Source organism: Aphelocoma coerulescens, chromosome 11 (genome assembly GCF_041296385.1).
Source record: "Aphelocoma coerulescens isolate FSJ_1873_10779 chromosome 11, UR_Acoe_1.0, whole genome shotgun sequence".
Taxonomy (NCBI): domain Eukaryota; kingdom Metazoa; phylum Chordata; class Aves; order Passeriformes; family Corvidae; genus Aphelocoma; species Aphelocoma coerulescens.
This window is the reverse complement of record NC_091025.1, coordinates 2036482-2052903: the sequence shown is the minus strand read 5'-3', so window position 1 is coordinate 2052903 and position 16422 is coordinate 2036482. Positions and strand designations below refer to the sequence as shown.

At 42.7% G+C, this 16422-nt stretch overlaps 1 protein-coding gene across 1 annotated transcript in view; it reads left to right on the top strand.

Annotated features, from left to right (window-relative positions):
• Positions 1-16422, top strand: part of BANP (BTG3 associated nuclear protein) — a 114545-nt gene that overhangs the window by 9274 nt on the left and 88849 nt on the right. Inside the window, exons 2-4 of the mRNA XM_069026552.1 lie at positions 1974-2117; positions 2965-3059; positions 4269-4468. Of these exons, the coding sequence (XP_068882653.1) occupies positions 2048-2117; positions 2965-3059; positions 4269-4468 (365 nt within the window). The 5' untranslated portion in view covers positions 1974-2047. The remainder of the gene's footprint in view (positions 1-1973; positions 2118-2964; positions 3060-4268; positions 4469-16422) is intronic.

Here is a 16422-nt window from a genome sequence, read left to right as displayed (position 1 = left end):
TGATAACTGCAGTGGCTGCAGCTTCCTTGGACATTGCTTTCCTAATCCCCACACCCAGAGTTGATAAGGAATTTATTTGTTTTCTCCTTATGTTTTGATACAGGATGGCAGCAGAAGGAAAATTTTGTCCTGGCTTTGGAAAGGCAGAATTGTGGCTGATTTCTCCCAAGCTGTGTCTGACTTGGTGAAATTGGAATAAAATTAGTTTGAATGGAAATAAATAGTGATGTCATGAACACACATTTCTCTCTGTGTGTTGTAGCTGCTCTACCAGTTGTAGGTTGGTGGTTGTGCCTTTGTTTCAAGGCTCTAGGACAGAATATTTGGGTATTCCTGAGGTGAAGTTGAACACTTTGAGCCTATGGCCTGTGAGAGTGGAGAACAGGTGTTGGAAACGTGAAATTATTTTGTGTTAAAAAAAGGTTGAGTTTAGTCATGTTTTAATATTGAATTTTGAAGGCACGTGGTGAGATCGTCGGGGTGTCTGTGCAGGGCCAGGAGTTGGATGATCCATGTGGGTCCCTTCAAACTCAGGATTTTCTGTGCTAAATTTGCAAAGCATTAAAGTGCATTTATACAAAATCATTGCAATTCCTTCAGATTGCTTTAAAAATCTGGAGAAATTTGTAGCTATGAGTGGTTTCAATGCAACACATGCGGTGTCAGTGAGTCCTGTAAAGAACCAAGCGAATTACAGCGCATCCTGTCAGTGAGAAACTGTTTAACAGTTGGGTTTTGTTCTAATTTGGCCTTTTTTTAGTGCTTGGAGTGGCGGATGTCTCCTCTCAAGCTGAGGGCAGGGCCCTGCCTGTTCCAGGCAATGTGTGACACGATGGAACAGCGAGTGCAGCACAGCTGCTTTGTTCTGCTCAGCCTGGCTGGGCACCAGGACTTCTCAGAAATGGCAAATTTTGGTTGCCAAAATGGCATCCACAAGCATGGAAGGACTGCCAGGTTTTTTGGGCCTGCTGCCACAGTCTGTGATGGCCCAAGAGCCTTTCACCATGAGCAGAATTTCAAGTGACTCAGTGCTGGCAGTGCTGGTATTTTGAGTAAACAGTTTGGAGATGTGGGGAGGCCTCCTGGATGGGCTTGCTCAGAGTTCTTCTCTAAGTTGTGTTGTTCTCCTAAAAGTTTATCCTCTCCATGTCTGGCTTAATGGATTTCTTGGGCTCAAGTGGAAGAGGAAAATCATTATGCATAGCTGGATTTGATTCCATGGCAGTGTTAATGGATGAATTTTCATTTCCATCAGGAAATCTTGGTTTATCACTCCAGGTTAAAAAGGAAAAAAAATCCACTGATGTCTTGGTATTTCTTGTCCAGCCCTTGGTAAACTGGGAGAAATCACAGCTAGGAGAGATTGCAGTGATTTTAAAACACTAATAAATAACCTGGACTGAGAATTCCAGGGGAGCAAGGCTGAGAGATATTTTGACTTTAAAATCAGGACCATATCCTGAAAATGGTTTCGTCAGAGCTGAGCTGTAGAAAAACCAAGCAAGTTCATCCTGAAGAAAAAAAGTCAAGCTTTGCTTTAGTTGTAATGAGATGTGAGGAAACTCCTCTTTCTTACTGAGTTTAGGAAGATTTTAGAGGCCTGTTAAGATTCAGAATTTGCAGTTCTTGCCAATCTGGTGTGGTTTGGAGCTTTGTGAGCCTTGTGAGTCTTCTCCCTTCCATCTCTGAACCTGAATGTTCTCATTATCCATTGGGAATGTGCAAGGGAAAGCAAGGAAAGCTTGAGCTGCTGTCTCAGTCCTGGGGCAGGAAGATTTCCTCGTGGAGGTGCTGCAGGGCTCGATGAAGTGGCCAGTGAAGGAGCTGTGGATGCCACTGGATAATCCCTTTGTAGCTTGATCATTCCTCTCAGAACTGAATCTTTCTGTAGATGCAGAATGAAAAATGAAAGGCACTGTTGCTGTATGAAATGTTTCATGAATACCAACTCTGTCCTTGCTGCTGTTTTCCAGAGTTGCATGCCTTGGCCAGCCCCTGCCCTGGGGAGCTGCAGTGGTGTGTGAGGGGTTCTGCTGCCTGGTTCTGAATGATGTCAGAGCAGGATTTGGCAGATGTGGTTCAGATTGCTGTCGAGGACCTTACTCCAGATAATCCAGGTAGGAAGAGATTTACAGCAGTGCCCATTAACAAGCTGGAAATCACTGCTGAGCTTTTCTTTAGAACACAAACCAGGTTTTTGTTCCAAAAGGTGCTTTTTAAGACTATATCCCATGTTTTCCATAGCTTCACTTGTGTATCTCCAAACCCTTTAGATCGGATTATTTTATTTATTTGACTTTTCTTTTAAAAGCTTTATTGCCTGCTTGTTTTTTGTGCAGGGGTAGGGTAACCCCAAAAAACTGAATGAAATATTCCTGCACTCTTCTTTTTCTCTAGACCAAACACGTGGTTTAGGCTTTCCCTCAAATGGAAACTGTCACCCATCTGTTAGGAATGGGTTTAGGTGTAAAATAGTTTATCTCAGCCATTATTAAAATTCTTTGGACAGTAAAGTTGAAGAACACTTCTCAAAGCAAATATTGGGATATCCCTTGCTCAGAACTTGACCTCCTAAGTGAAAATATATTGAGATGTTGATCCTTTGTGGGCAGTGCAAGTCAGTGACTCAAAGAACAACGATGGAAACAAGAGACACAGACCAAAAACTGCTTTTCTGATACAAAATGAAAAAGTTACTTCAGAAATGTTCCCAAAGAGTTGGAGGAGAAGCTGGGACCTGTCAGTCCTTCATAAGTCTTTGCTCAGCTTGGTAGAGGAACTCAAAGCTGGTCCCATCCCCACTGGCAGATATTTGAGAGAAACCCCAAAGAAGTGTAAAAGAACACGTGAAATATCTTAATTAAATACATTTTACATGCTTTTGTTTTCTCCACTTGAAGTGTTTTTAATCAGAGGTTTTTCCTCTTGGGTTCTAAACTCTGGCAATGCTCTTTTCCTTTGCAGTTGTGTTGGAGAACCATGAGGTGGCAGATGATGATGTGGAACCTGCCCTGAAACGTCAGAGGATAGAAATCAACTGCCAGGATCCTTCTATTAAGGTTACTTAATGCCCTTTCCTGGTTTTATTTCTAATTCCAATGAAGTTTAGGGAAAGTTATCACAAGAATGTAAAATGAACTGTTTATACCTAATACTGGAATTATTCTTGTAAATGCTTGTGCATTTTTAGGCATAAATCTTAAAATCTGGATGATTGTCCAGATTTCCAGTGTAGAATTAGTAAAGCATTTAATATACAACATAAAACATCATCAGAATTCATTCCACTGACTCAAAACATCAATATTGGTACATTTTTTGATAAAGTAAATGAAATTGACCAAGTAAGTAAACTTGAGGAGGTATTTGTGTTACAATTTGTAGACACTTCCAGCATGTTTGAAGTTATTATTTGAAGCTATCAGCATTCTCCTGATAGATAATTCATATTTAATTCTGGCTCAGGAGCTCAGAACTCACCATGCTGTTCTCACTGCTGTGATTTAGGGTTGGTTTGTGCCCTGGAGTGTGAGTACCTGATGAATATTTTACTGCCACCTGTGTAGTTCTGTCTTTTTGAGATGATCCCAGGAGCTGGAGCTCTGTGAGGGAGGGATTTGGGGTGCTCAGTGATTGCAGGGCCACAAGATGGCACAGCTGCTGTTTGCAAAGCCCACAGGGTGGAACTCCTCCCTTTCATGGCCTGTTTTCCCAGGAGAACCCGAGTGGAATATGTTTTCTTTTCAAAAAGATTGCTTAGCAAAACAGATTTTATTTATTTGCTTTTCTTGATTTGCTGTTCAGCAGGAAGCCGAAGTGAGTGGCATTAATTGTCTCAGAGGTTTTTTTGTGTTGATACAATTTCCACTGCAATCATCTGAATTTATCTGTTTGGGCAGGGGAAAAAACTACTAAACTTTATCCAGGAGGATGCATTCAGAGATTTATAATCCTTTTGTTTTCACATATGGAGTGCAAGGCTTTGGCAAGTCATTAGAAATGATTTTGTGGTGGATGAAATCATCCTGACAAAGTGCTTAGGTGAAAATGGCTTTGGCTGGGCTGCTTTTGGCTCCCAAAAAAAGATCTGGAAGAATCTGAGCTTGCTGAAACGCTCCTGGATGTCATCAGGGTTGGATTTTGTCACTAGACAGGCTGCAAGTTCCTTTAGGATTGGTTCCCAGTCACGTTTATCTGGAGCTTCTTTAGGAGCGAGGATGAACGGGATAAACTCGGAGTGTTTAATCCCAATTCTTCTCCCTTCCCAGTCATTCCTGTATTCCATCAACCAGACCATATGCCTGAGGCTGGACAGCATCGAGGCCAAGCTGCTGGCACTGGAGGCCACCTGCAAATCCCTGGAGGAGAAGCTGGACCTCGTCATGAACAAGCAGCACAGCCCCATCCAGGTGCCCATGGTGGCCGGGTCCCCGCTGGGCGCCACCCAGACCTGCAATAAAGTCCGCTGGTAAGGGCACAGCACTCCCCACTGCTCTAAAAACCCCCCAAAGCCAGGCTTTGGGCATTTCCTTCTCTCTGCACAGCTGGCAAGAGGCTGTTGGTGGAGGTAGAATTCATTTCTCTGGAAGGTAATTTTTGTAGCAGTTTCATGATGTTACTCAGAAGCAGACACTGGTCCAGGGACACTTTGCAGCTATTCCCACATTTCATCCTGACTTAAGCCAGACTCATTCATCCATCCCCTGGAAAAGCCTCAGCAGCTCCTTCAGACAGGTTTTTGAGGCTTGCTCTGCTTTTATTCATAGCTGTTTTGACTTAATGAGTTCATCATCATTCTAATTGCTTCTCATTTTACTTTCCTTCACCAGCAATACAATAGAGTATGTTTTATGAGCTTGTTTGCTAGAGAGTCCTGCTAGAAAAATATCTCTGCTTATTTTGGAGTTAGAAGATGGAGATGGAAATGCTCTTTGCTGAAAGAGCAGGCTTGACCTGCAGTCCCTTTGTGTCTCACTTCCCTAATGTGGTTTTAAATACCTAAATCTTGATGTGTCTGTCATCTTATCATCGAGGTGAGCCCAGCCAGAGAAATCTGCTTAACAAAAGACTCTTTTCTCCAACACTTCTTCCTCTTCTTTCATATTTTTAGAGCTGGAAAACACTTCATACTTCTCTAAATAACTACTTTTTATTCTCCATTACAAAGGTGTGCAGGCATTTTAATTTTTCTTTTAAGTAGGTGCTGTGTCTACTTTTACCTCTGCTTTTGAAGGCTTCATGCCTTGAAAAGATTAATTATGGCTGAGTTGTGTAATAACAGAAACAAAGTTCATGGAATAAGTACTCGGATCACAGGGCAGGTAACCAGAGTTTTACACCAGGGTTTTTGCTAAATACTCTTTTATCAGTAATTGTTTCTTAAAGAATCTTCTTTAAATCTGGGCTGATTTTTTTGGTCGTTATTTCAGAGATCTTCAAGTTCTTGTACACGAGCTGAACTTTTTACTGTGGTTTGTGCACAAAAAGCTTCAGAAACCTTTGCAGGAACCCGTGGCCCCTTTGGGACCCTATTAATTCATGCTCAGTGAATGCTTTCCTCTGTAAATTGTACTATTTTGAGTTTCTGAAGGGATTTGTCAGACCTGAGCTGCTTGGTTCGGTTTGAAATCTCTGCAACCATCAGAAGTCTGTCTTGTGTGTTGATGCTGCTTCATCTTTTGGTTTGGGTTACAAATTTTTGCTGACAGCTTCTCAGCTAGTCTGACCATCATTTAGATAGAAGTCTTGAAGACAGCAGCATTCTCTGCCCCCAATATTTGTTGCTGTGGGTCTGAAGTTGCACATTATCAAAGGTGTGATGCCAGGAGAGCACTGAGGGCTTTTTGTTCTGGAGCACACTGGGCCTGTGGGACTTGAGAGAAAATAGGGCTGGATGTGTTTAATTTGGCATTGGGGATGCTCCAGTTGCACAGGGACAGAATGTTTCCCTGAATTCCCTGTCTCTCATCCATAAAACCCTTTATCACTTGCTGATAGTTTCCAGTTAAAGGCTGTTCCATCCTAGCAGCTCTGTGTCCTTCCCTCTCCCCTATCCATCACAGAAGGCAGAGCTTCCCAAAAGACTTTGGGATAGGGATTTTCAGATTCTCCATGGGAATGGGACTCTCCAGCCTCCTTCCCCTATTTCTACCATCAGACCAAGGCTGGGTTTGCTGCTTTAACAAAAAGTTGTGGTTATTGAAGGCTGTCAGGGAAGGTGGTGCTGCACTGCCAGGAGAGCAGCTCCTGGGAAAGAATGGGAGTAAATCCAGTAAATATCTTGGGATCCTGGCTAAGCCTGAGAATTGGGGCTGTGGGAATGCTGTGAGTTGGGGGTGCTGGGGGGGGGAGGCTGGCCATGATTCTGCCCCTCTGCCTCACTCAGGTGAGACCCCACCTGCAGAGCTGCCCCAGCCCCAGAAGGACCTGGAGCTGTGGAGAGTCCAGAGGAGGCACCAGGATGAGCAGAGGGATGGAGCAGCTCTGCTGGGAGGAAAGGCTGTGAGAGCTGGGATTGTTCAGCTTCAGGGTGATCTTATTGCAGCCTTCCAGTGCCTGAAGGAGCCAACAAGAGAGATGGAAAGGGACTTTGGACAAGGTCTGGAGGGACAGGACACAGGGAATGGCTTCCCACTGCCAGAGGGCAGGGATGGATGGGATACTGGGAAGGAATTGTTCCCTGGGAGACCCTGGAATGGATTTCCCAGAGAAGCTGTGGCTTCCCCTGGATCCCTGGCAGTGTCCAAGGCCAGGCTGGAGGTGTTCAGAGGTAAATGGAGTAAATCCAGAGGTGAATTGGAGCTCAGGTATTTTCCTTGACCCATTTTTATGATACAGGTGAAATACAGACCACAAACATCTGATTCTGTACCAGTGGCATTTGTGGCTAACTGATAACAAGTGTAGAGATAAAAACGTTTATATTTTCGTCTGTAATGAGAATGGGACAGTTAAATGGAACCATAGATTAATTGCACTCAATTAATGAGCCCAAATCCATCCCCGTGTCCTTGAACAAGACTTGTTGAGGGTTGAACATTGGCTTATTAATGTGGAGGTTCCTCAGATGCAGTTTTGTACCAGATGGGATGTTTGAATTTGCTGTATTTTTGTAGGTGTGGAGCATTAAAATGTTTATTTTACCATTCAATTGAATCACCAGAGCAATTTAATTGAATTTGCAGAACAAGACTTGTCCACCCACTTTGCAATGTGCCATTTGGCAAAACCTCCTGGCTCCAGATCCCCCAAATTCCAGAGCTGTGTTTCTGCTGTGGGATTGTTTCCTTGTTTACAAGTGGGTTTGGGGTCAAATAATGCAAAATTGAGAGTTGAGATGATTTTAAATGAGGTCGTAAAGCAGGGAATGTGGTGTGAAATGAATCGTAGGGGACTGTTCTAGAGGTAGCAAAAATATTGTTGCTCCTGCATAAAACCTTTAGGAAAACAAACAACCCTAAGAAATCTAATCAAGGTATTGGTGTGTAAAACCTAAAATAGCCAGAATTCTATTTTTTAAATTTATCAATATCTATATATTTATTTTTTCTGTGAGTTACAAACCCCTTGGCCAGCCTAATTGCATTTTTATCAGGAGGATTTTTACAGATTATAATAAACTATCCCACTATGCTAATCCAGACTTGTAGAAGGAATGATAATTCCTCAGCCCTTATCAGTGAGCAGTGGCTGCTGAGCCTTTCCCTGTGTTCAGTGCAGTTGATATTATAACTCATTAGGGGATGTAAACCACTTTCTTTCCTTTTATTTCACTCAGTGATAAATAAATTAACGCTGTGAAAACTTCAGGATTTTTGCTGGTTTTAACTTAATTCAAGAGCTAATTGTCCCTCCTTGGAATTGCTTCTGAAGACCCTGAATTTGCAGGAAGATTTGAATTGATTGGTTTGGAAACAAAGCATGGATTGAGGAGCAGAGGATCCTGCAGGCTGGAGGGTGAAGGGTTTGTTTTCAAGGTGCAGGTCTGTGAATCAGCCTGAGCTCACACACTGAATTCCAGGCCTGGAAAAACATTTCCCTGGAAGCAGATTCAGCCCTGGAGACAACTCAGCAGCGGCTGGGCCGTGTTTGGGGGTGAGAGGGGAGTCAGAGAACAGAGTCAGCAGTTTGGGGTGGAATCAGGGCGAGTTGTCAAGGTTTGATTTGGAGAAGCTTTGGAGTTCCCCAGATTCTCAGGAATTCCTGTCACTCTGCAGCGATCCAGGTTTATTTATCCTTGGGTGTATCTGAGCCTTTCCTGGGGCCTCACCCAGCAGCCAAAGTGCAGACAGTGAATTCTGGGAGGCCTGGACACAACCACAGCTGGACTTTTGTCCTTGCTTTGGATGGACTCTCTGGGATCGATGAATTCCCAACCTTTTCCTTTCTGTCAGCAGCCGCTGGCACAGGGAGCAAACGTTTATTTTGAATTCTCAGTTCCAGTTCCCACCTGGGGATTGTCCCAAGTGGAGTTCTGGGGCCTGGGCTGTTTTCCTGAAGGATTGAGGAGGAGGAAGGGGCTGCAGGAAAATGCCACAATTGTCTGGGATCTGTTCTCACCAGGTTCATTTTGGTTACGCTCCCAGCTGGGGGACAAAGTCAATATTGACCCAATGGAAAGATCATCATTAACACTTCATGAATTTCAAAAATCTGTTTAGAATCACAAGATTTTTAAAGAGCACAGAAGAAGTAGAAGCAAAATTTGGGTATTTTTGAGAAAAATAATTTGGTAAGGGGAATTTCAGTCAAGGGAGTCAGAATTTGAATGGCTGTTCATAATTTCATGGATTGGGCCCCAGAAGTGATACTTTTCAAGCCTTTTGAGGCCCCTGTTTTCAGTTCTGAGAAAGAGATCAAGGGCTTTTTACTCTGTTTTCAAGCTGAGTTTGTGAATTATGTTTCGTATGGTTTTTACATGAGGGAAGTCAGTGTCTGTCACGTCAGTGCCAGCCCTGAGCACTGCTTCAGCCTGGAGGAATCACTATGCCTTGGAATATGTGATAAAAACCCCAAATTCCTTCTTGAGGTGCAGTAGAGAAGTTTCTCTGAAAATTACAGTTCTGCCCTGCATTCAGAAATTGGGTTTATAAACAGAACTAATGAAATAAAGGCATTATTAGATTATCTGTCAGCTCCTCTTTCTTTATCCAGGGTTCTGTTGTTTCTTTGGCTGTAGTATGGAAAAAAAAAAGCCTCCCAAAACCTGACATCTTTAATTCCTTGGAAAGCATAACAATGTTTTCCAAAGTCTCCTAATTTGTCACCAAACTTGTCAGCCTCAACCTCTTGAGGTTTAATTTTATTTTGCCTTCCCGGCCACGTGGATTTCATGGAGAAGGCTCTGGATTTCTGTGATCCATTCTATTTGTGAGCAACACAAGTTGATACTGAAAATAAGGGCTGGGATTTTTATTAATTCCAAATTCTCCCAGGATTAGGAGGAAGTGGCATCTTGCATTAAACAGCTCCCACAGCAGAGTTCTTGTGGAATTTCACATTCCATGGGCGTTGCACTCGGATATGGGGGAGCCAAGCGTCCAGGAATCTGTTGGTGGGATTTGATAAATTGGGAAGCAATGTCTGACTTCCAGACAGCATTTAGGGGGAGAGAGAAAGGTCAGCTATGGAATTAAAGCAACAATTTACCAGCAGCATTTCAGCTGCGTTTTGGAGAGTTCAATAATTCCTGCATGGATGGGATGGAATTAATCTCTGAAACTTTTCAAACTGACCAAGGTTTGAACTGTGGATTCCTTCTCCCCAGTGCAGTTTTTCTACAGTTAATGGTTTCTGATGAAATATCATTTCTGAGAGTCTAATAATTCAAGGGAGAGCAGGGCAAGTAGCAGCTGATGATTTAGGGCTGAGAAAAGGATGGAAAAAGCGTGGCTTGGATCTTTGTAATTGTGGTGGTGCTGTTTCAAATGTGCCTGTCAGGCTTAAAACACTCAGATGAACTTTTAGAAAGAAGCAGTTTTGAAGTCTTAAAAGAATTTACACTGAAAATCAAACTTTAGGTAATAAAGTTTCTTCAAGTTATAGACAAAGGTTTCAGATGTGTTACAAGGTTTGGTATTTTGCTTTTTTTTGCCAGGAAATTGTACATTTTCCCTGTTAACCTAGCCCAGGATAAATGTGAAATCCTTTAATTTGGGAGGTTTGCAGGATCCCTGTTCACTCCGAGCCACGTGTGGATAAACAGTTTATTTATTCCCACTGAGCTGAAACACTTGCTTTGGGTCAGAGACCTCAGGGAATCCTTTTAGTTTCATTTAGAATCAACATCCTTTAATTGCAAGGATTTCTGGGAAGGGAAAAAAGAGGAATACATGGAATCAAACAGGATTTGAGTTTAGACACAGATTAGGGGGATATTTACTGGTCTAATTAACGTCTAAGAACATTTAAAATCAATTATAACATATTAAAATGTGGGTTAACCTCCTCCCTTGCCAAATCCCATCAATGAGATGAATTCCAGGGAGAGCAGAACATTTAATTCCATGGCTCCATGAGCACAGCCAGCTCTTGCATTCCAGGAATAAATGGAAAGGTGCATGACTTGGAATTTGGTTCAGGCCAAACACCTTCCTAGGGCTCATGCTTTGCTTTCTGCCTAAAGAAACAATTAAAAAATGATTGTATTTAATAAAAGCGGGCAGTTTTTACCTCATGGACGTTGGAAAATGGGATAATAGTTCAGTGAAACTAAACATCTCCACAGAGCAGAGCAGTGGGCTGTGAAAGCCTGTGTTACACACAATATATTTAATTTATTGAGCACACAATAAACAGAAGGGGGCAGAAAAGCCTTATTTATTCTTTTGGGTTCCAGCCCTGCAGAATTGAAATATTTTGAATGGTACAGTCTCTGGGAATTTGAAAATCCAGCAGTAAAAGCACCCCCAGGAAGCTTTTCCTGTAGGTTGGGAAGGTAATTCTGCCAGGGCAAGAAAATGAATGAAGAGGAGAGCAGGTAATGAGTCAGTGATTAAAGGGAGAAAGTTTGGGAATGACAGGGATTTAGGGGTTGTGTTCCAGAATAATCTGTGGACCAGTTAAGAGCAGATTAAAGTAGCAGCAGTTCTATTTTAGAAGTTGCAAAAACAACCAGTCTTGCTTTTGGAAAATAGCACAATAATTGAAATTTAGAGTCATTTAAAACCCTCTGGTTTGAAAAAGGAATAATTTACAGTGGATTTGGAGGGCCCCAGTTTCACTTCAAGCAGGAGGGAAAGCAGCAATAGATGGATTCTGAGCTTCCCAAGGATGAACCAGCCTAAAAGGATGGAATTGCTGATCCTGAAGGTCTTTTCCAACCTTTGTGGCTCTGTGACGTCTCCCAGGTCTGGGTGAGGTTGGAGCCCCTGTTCCCTCTGCTTCCTTTGGCAGCAGCTGCCACTTAACTGCTGCATTCCCAGCCCTAAAACCCCTCTGCTTGTACTTGGAATGTCTTTCCAAACAGCATTTTCCCCCCTTTTTTTTGGGAGCTGTACATTTTTGCATATCTTGAGCTCCATCTCTTTGTTCCATAAGCAGGAAATCTGCTCCCAATAACTCCTGAAATTGTGTTTTCCATACCAAGGGAAGAGTGGGATTTCTTTAACGTGCCCTCAGGGGATCTGGAAATTAGGGATTCAATCCCAGCTCTCCGAGAGCAGCATCCTTGGTCTGGCTGGAAAATGTCTGTGTGGTGGTGAGGGCACAGAGCTGGCTGGGGACTTGGGAAAAGCAGGAAAAGCAGAGCTACCTGGTGGAAATGATTTACAAACCCCTCAGAAAGAGCTCAGTGGTGGTTGCAGGAACCTGATGTTGTATTTCTTTGTTATCTGGTGATCACTGAGACTTCACTTCCTGTAATTACTTCCTGTAATTAATACCTTGAAAGCCAATTTATAACCCTGCCTCCTCCACCCTCAAGATTTTAGTGCTTAAATCAGACTTATGCTGATACCAGAATCTGTCAGAAAATCAGGAAAACCATCTCAAAGTAACTAATTGTGTAACGAAGGATTCTCAGTCTTTGCTCCTGTTTTGAACTGTGTTCTCTAAACATCCAGAATTTCTATTTTAATCAATAATTTCACTCCTGGAACGTGCTCAGGATCAGTGCAGCTCCCTCATTTCACACTGAGCACAATCTCCACTTGCTGCAGTGCTGCTCCTTATCTGCCTCAGGAAGTTAAGGCTCAAAGAAGGGTAATAACTGTAAATTTCTATCCAGACTGGCTGGAAACAAGATATCTTTGCTGTTGTATTTTTATGAGTACATTTATCTTCCAAAAGGGTGGTATTGACTTGGTAAGTTATGGCATGACCCAGCCTTTTCTTGGCCATAATCAAAAGTAGAAGGCTGATAATTAATGTAATTTCTAGCACTTTTCAATCCTGGTTATGTCACACGTGGCCTGGATGGGTTTTTTGCTATTATTTTCTAATTTTTTCCATTTTTTTTTCTATTTTTTAAAAAAATATTAAATTTTTTTCTTTTCTCTTTTCTGATTTTTTCTATTCTAATTTTTTCCCTCTTTTTTCAATTTTTTAAAAATATTTTTTTCTTCTTTTTTTCCTATTTTTCCCTATTATTTTGCTTTTTTTTTTGCTATTTTTGCTGGGTTTGTGTATTTTGTTAAAGGCAAAAGGTTCCTTGGACCCTGTGTCACCACACTTAATTTTTCCTGTTTCTATTGTGTTCAAAATGAGAATTTAAAAAATTTTATTGTGGGGTTTTTTTTAAAAAACCAAGATCTAAAATGGTTTTGTGTACCCACAGAGGTGCTGTAAAATCCCTGGAGGAACCAGCCTGGCTTGGGAAGGGGATGGTTTGGGGTCACCTGTGGCTCCTGGGGAGCTGATGAACTCCTGGGAAATGGGTGTTGTCATTTTGGAATGACTCCCCTTGGTTCTCCAGGTGGATTCAGCTTTCCTCAGAGCACAATAATCCCCAAAAGAGATGAAAAGCTTTTAAATTTGGTGGGTAAAATTAATCTTACAGCTGGTAATTGGTGTCCTTCTGACTCCAGCCAACCGGAGGCTCCTCTGTAGGTGAGGATGGATTTTGTTGTTTAGAAAATCTCTGATTTTACTTATTTGAGTTGAAAATTCGATGCTGACTGTTCTTAAATTGTTTGGATAAAGCCTCATGTGCTTTATCTTTATTATAAATCGATCCCAGCCCTCTCAGCTCGCAGCTCCATGAGTTTTTCCAGCCGTGGCTGGGCTACTTTGGCTTGTCTTGTCCCAGGCCCTCATCCCATGGCTGTCTCTGTGGTGTCTGCTCTGGGGGATGTTCAGAATCCAAAGAGAATTTTTACTGCCTGAACTCTCACTGAAAATGATGGATGGCACTGCTGCTTCTTTGGCAATTGCCTGTGACTGGACCATGAATTTGGGAGTTTAGATTCAATGGCTGAGGTGCCTGAGCAGCCTTGGCTGCTCACCTGCTCCGTGAACAGTGTGCTTGCTGACAGGTTTGTTCTCTGGAGGAGCTGTGTTAATTTGGGGGCATAAATCCAATGTAACTTCTTCTATTCTTTGCCAATTTGTGGTTTTGTTTCAGGGTGAGATCCTGGGTGGGTTTTCTCACTCCCTTTTGGATAGGGATCCTTAACTGTGGGAGCAGCAGGCAGAGGAAGCAGGTGGCCATCAGGAGGAAGGAGCATTTTGACATTATCTTCCTAAATAATGATGAAAAGATGCAGAGAGGGGCTGCTGTGAGGGATGAACACGAGTGTTAGTGGAAGATAAACTAGAAAAAAACTAAGGGAAACACCACATTGTAAAACAATATTTGTTATATTTAGATTTTCTCCCTGGTAGGGATAATTGTGATATTCCTCCACACATGAACTGTACATTGAAATCTTCATCCCCAGCAGTAAACTGGGAAATACCAGAGTTTAAATTCTCTTTCCCAGACTTGCTTTCCTTAAGGCTGGAGAGTTTGCCAGCAGGAATTCCAGCTCCTCTTCCCATTAATGCCTCTCCATGAACTGATCCATGTGAGCGAGGACAAGGGGAACAACCTGTCTGAAAATCTCACTCCAGGTTTGCTCTTCCATTTGGAGAAACACTTTTGGTCTCGTACCTCGTGGAAGAGACAAATGTCAGTTAATTCCTTCTGCCTGATTGTTCTGTCTCTCCAAATGGAAAGCTCAGCTGGGAAGAGGAGGAGAGGATGGTCCTGGCATTGCCAGAAGTTCTTTTCTGTCACTGGCTGCACTCTGGGTGATTGACAGGTTATTGGCAATGGGACCCCAACCGTTAAGATGAATGATCAGATCTGACTCACACATTTTCCATACTGAAAATGACCTTTGGCAGCAATTTCCTCACGCAAAATATGGACTGGCCTCTTGTATTTAAGAAAAAGAAAATAACAGAGGCTAATCACACTCACTTGAAAATCATTAGTTGGCATGTTTACTTTTCAGGAATATTTTCGCCTGTAATTTGACAGATTATTCAGTAAACTGCATTAAAAAAATTCCCCAAATATCCTAATATCTGCAGGTTGCATGCATTTCAATTTTTTTAGAGAGTTGTGTCCAAGAATAGGCAAATTGCTGCTGCAGTCTCTCCAAGTCCTGATGCTTCTGGGGAAAGGAATATGTGAGCACAAGTGGAAAGTTCTGGGGCCTGTGCAGGCACTCTGGGTCTGTGAAACTCCCCCTGAGCCCCGCAGTATTTTCCTTCCATCTTCCCCCTGAGTACTGGCAGCACTCAGGAATTGCTTCCCTCGGGATCTGAGGGAATATCCAAAGCTTTCCTCCTCCTCCTGCTTTGTGTTTCCTGTATTGTAGTACAGCAGGAATGGTTAAAGTTGTTTCAGCTTCAAAAAGAGATGGAGAAATTGAAGAAAGGAATTGGAATAATCCTGTGTGAGGAAGCACTTGGCTGTAACGAATTCTAATGGATTTTTGTCGGGGTGGCCCAATATTTTGCTTTTATCGGATCCCATTTAAAATTTCGTTTCTATTCAGCAGATTTCTAAATAAATCTGAAAACAGGGACTGGAACATCTACAGGGAAGTGAATGGGAAGCTGTGGAGCTCCCTGCCAGGTGGGAATTGGGCTCTGCTCCCGGGGAACAGGGACAGGATGAGAGGGAACAGCCTGAAGCTGCTCCAAGGGAGATTCACATTGGACATCAGGAGGAATTTCAAGCAAGTCCATAAAAATGAACATTCCTAAAACAAAGCAACCCCCCCCCCCAAATTCCTTAATGTATGCTAATTTTTAGTGCTAAAGCTTTTTTTTTTTTACACCCTCCCCCGCCCCCCCCCAAATATAAACTTAGTAAGAGCAAAATGCTAAGGACTTTCTAAATGTAGTTTTATTGCATTTATCTCTCGGGCTGAAATTAATTATTCAGAGTCTTCATTAAAAATAAGCTTCTGTAAGTGACATTTTAAATGGGCCCTCAGAAGTGACTGCAAGGGGGGTGCTGATAAAGGACAGTGTCTAAAAGGAGGTGTGAAATTCTTGGTGTGACGACTTCCAGGGGAGTTGTTTTGGACAATTTGGGAAATGTAATGAGCACACACACGGTGCTGCTGGCCTGGGAGCTGCCAGCACTGTTTTATCGAGTGTTTGGTGGGGTTTTTAAATGTTTGGTGCAGAGAAAAGAGATGGAAGTTGTCTTTTTTTAAAAATAAAAAGGTGTGAGTTTGAACAGGTGACTGTGGAAGTGCCCTAAACCCTGATTCTCCAGAGAACATCCAGGAAACCAACACATCCCCCCATTTCTTGCTTTCTTTCTAAAATCTGAGCTCCACGTGCACAGGAGGAGCTCTGGCAGAGCTTGCACTTGTCTGGGATGAGCCAGACATCTTCCAGAGCCTCCCTAGGTTTGCACTCCAGTGAGATTCCATGAGGAATCCCGTATGTTGCAAGCAGCACATGCAGTCCCTGGAAGTGGGAGGCAGGGCACTGGAGCCTGAGGCTTTTGGAGCCAAAAAATCTGGGGTCAAGCATTTTATCTGTGCCAAAATTGGGATCCATTCATTGTTAGCTCCATGACAGGGCCTTATCTTTCCCTAATGAGGGATAATTTGGCGCTTCAGCATTACCCAGACACATGAATGTTCGAGTGTGTGCTCTGCTACAGCTGTAGAAACACTCTGGTTGTCACCAGCTTGGCTTAATGTGTGTTTCAGCAATTAGCCAAGGGAAAATAAATGAGCACCAGGCACGTTTGGGATGTTGGAGCAGTGCAAACAAGAGCGAGCTGTTTTTTCCTCCCCCAAAAAACCCCTTTTTTGGGTTTTGGGAAGCAAAGGGGAACACAACCAGAATTTCTCTCCTGAAGTTCTCAGTGAGCACAGCAGGAACAGTTTAACCATCAAACACACACTTTGGAATATTGAGTGATGGTGTGGCAGTAATGTTAATGATCCCTGCAAACAGATCAAGTGCTAA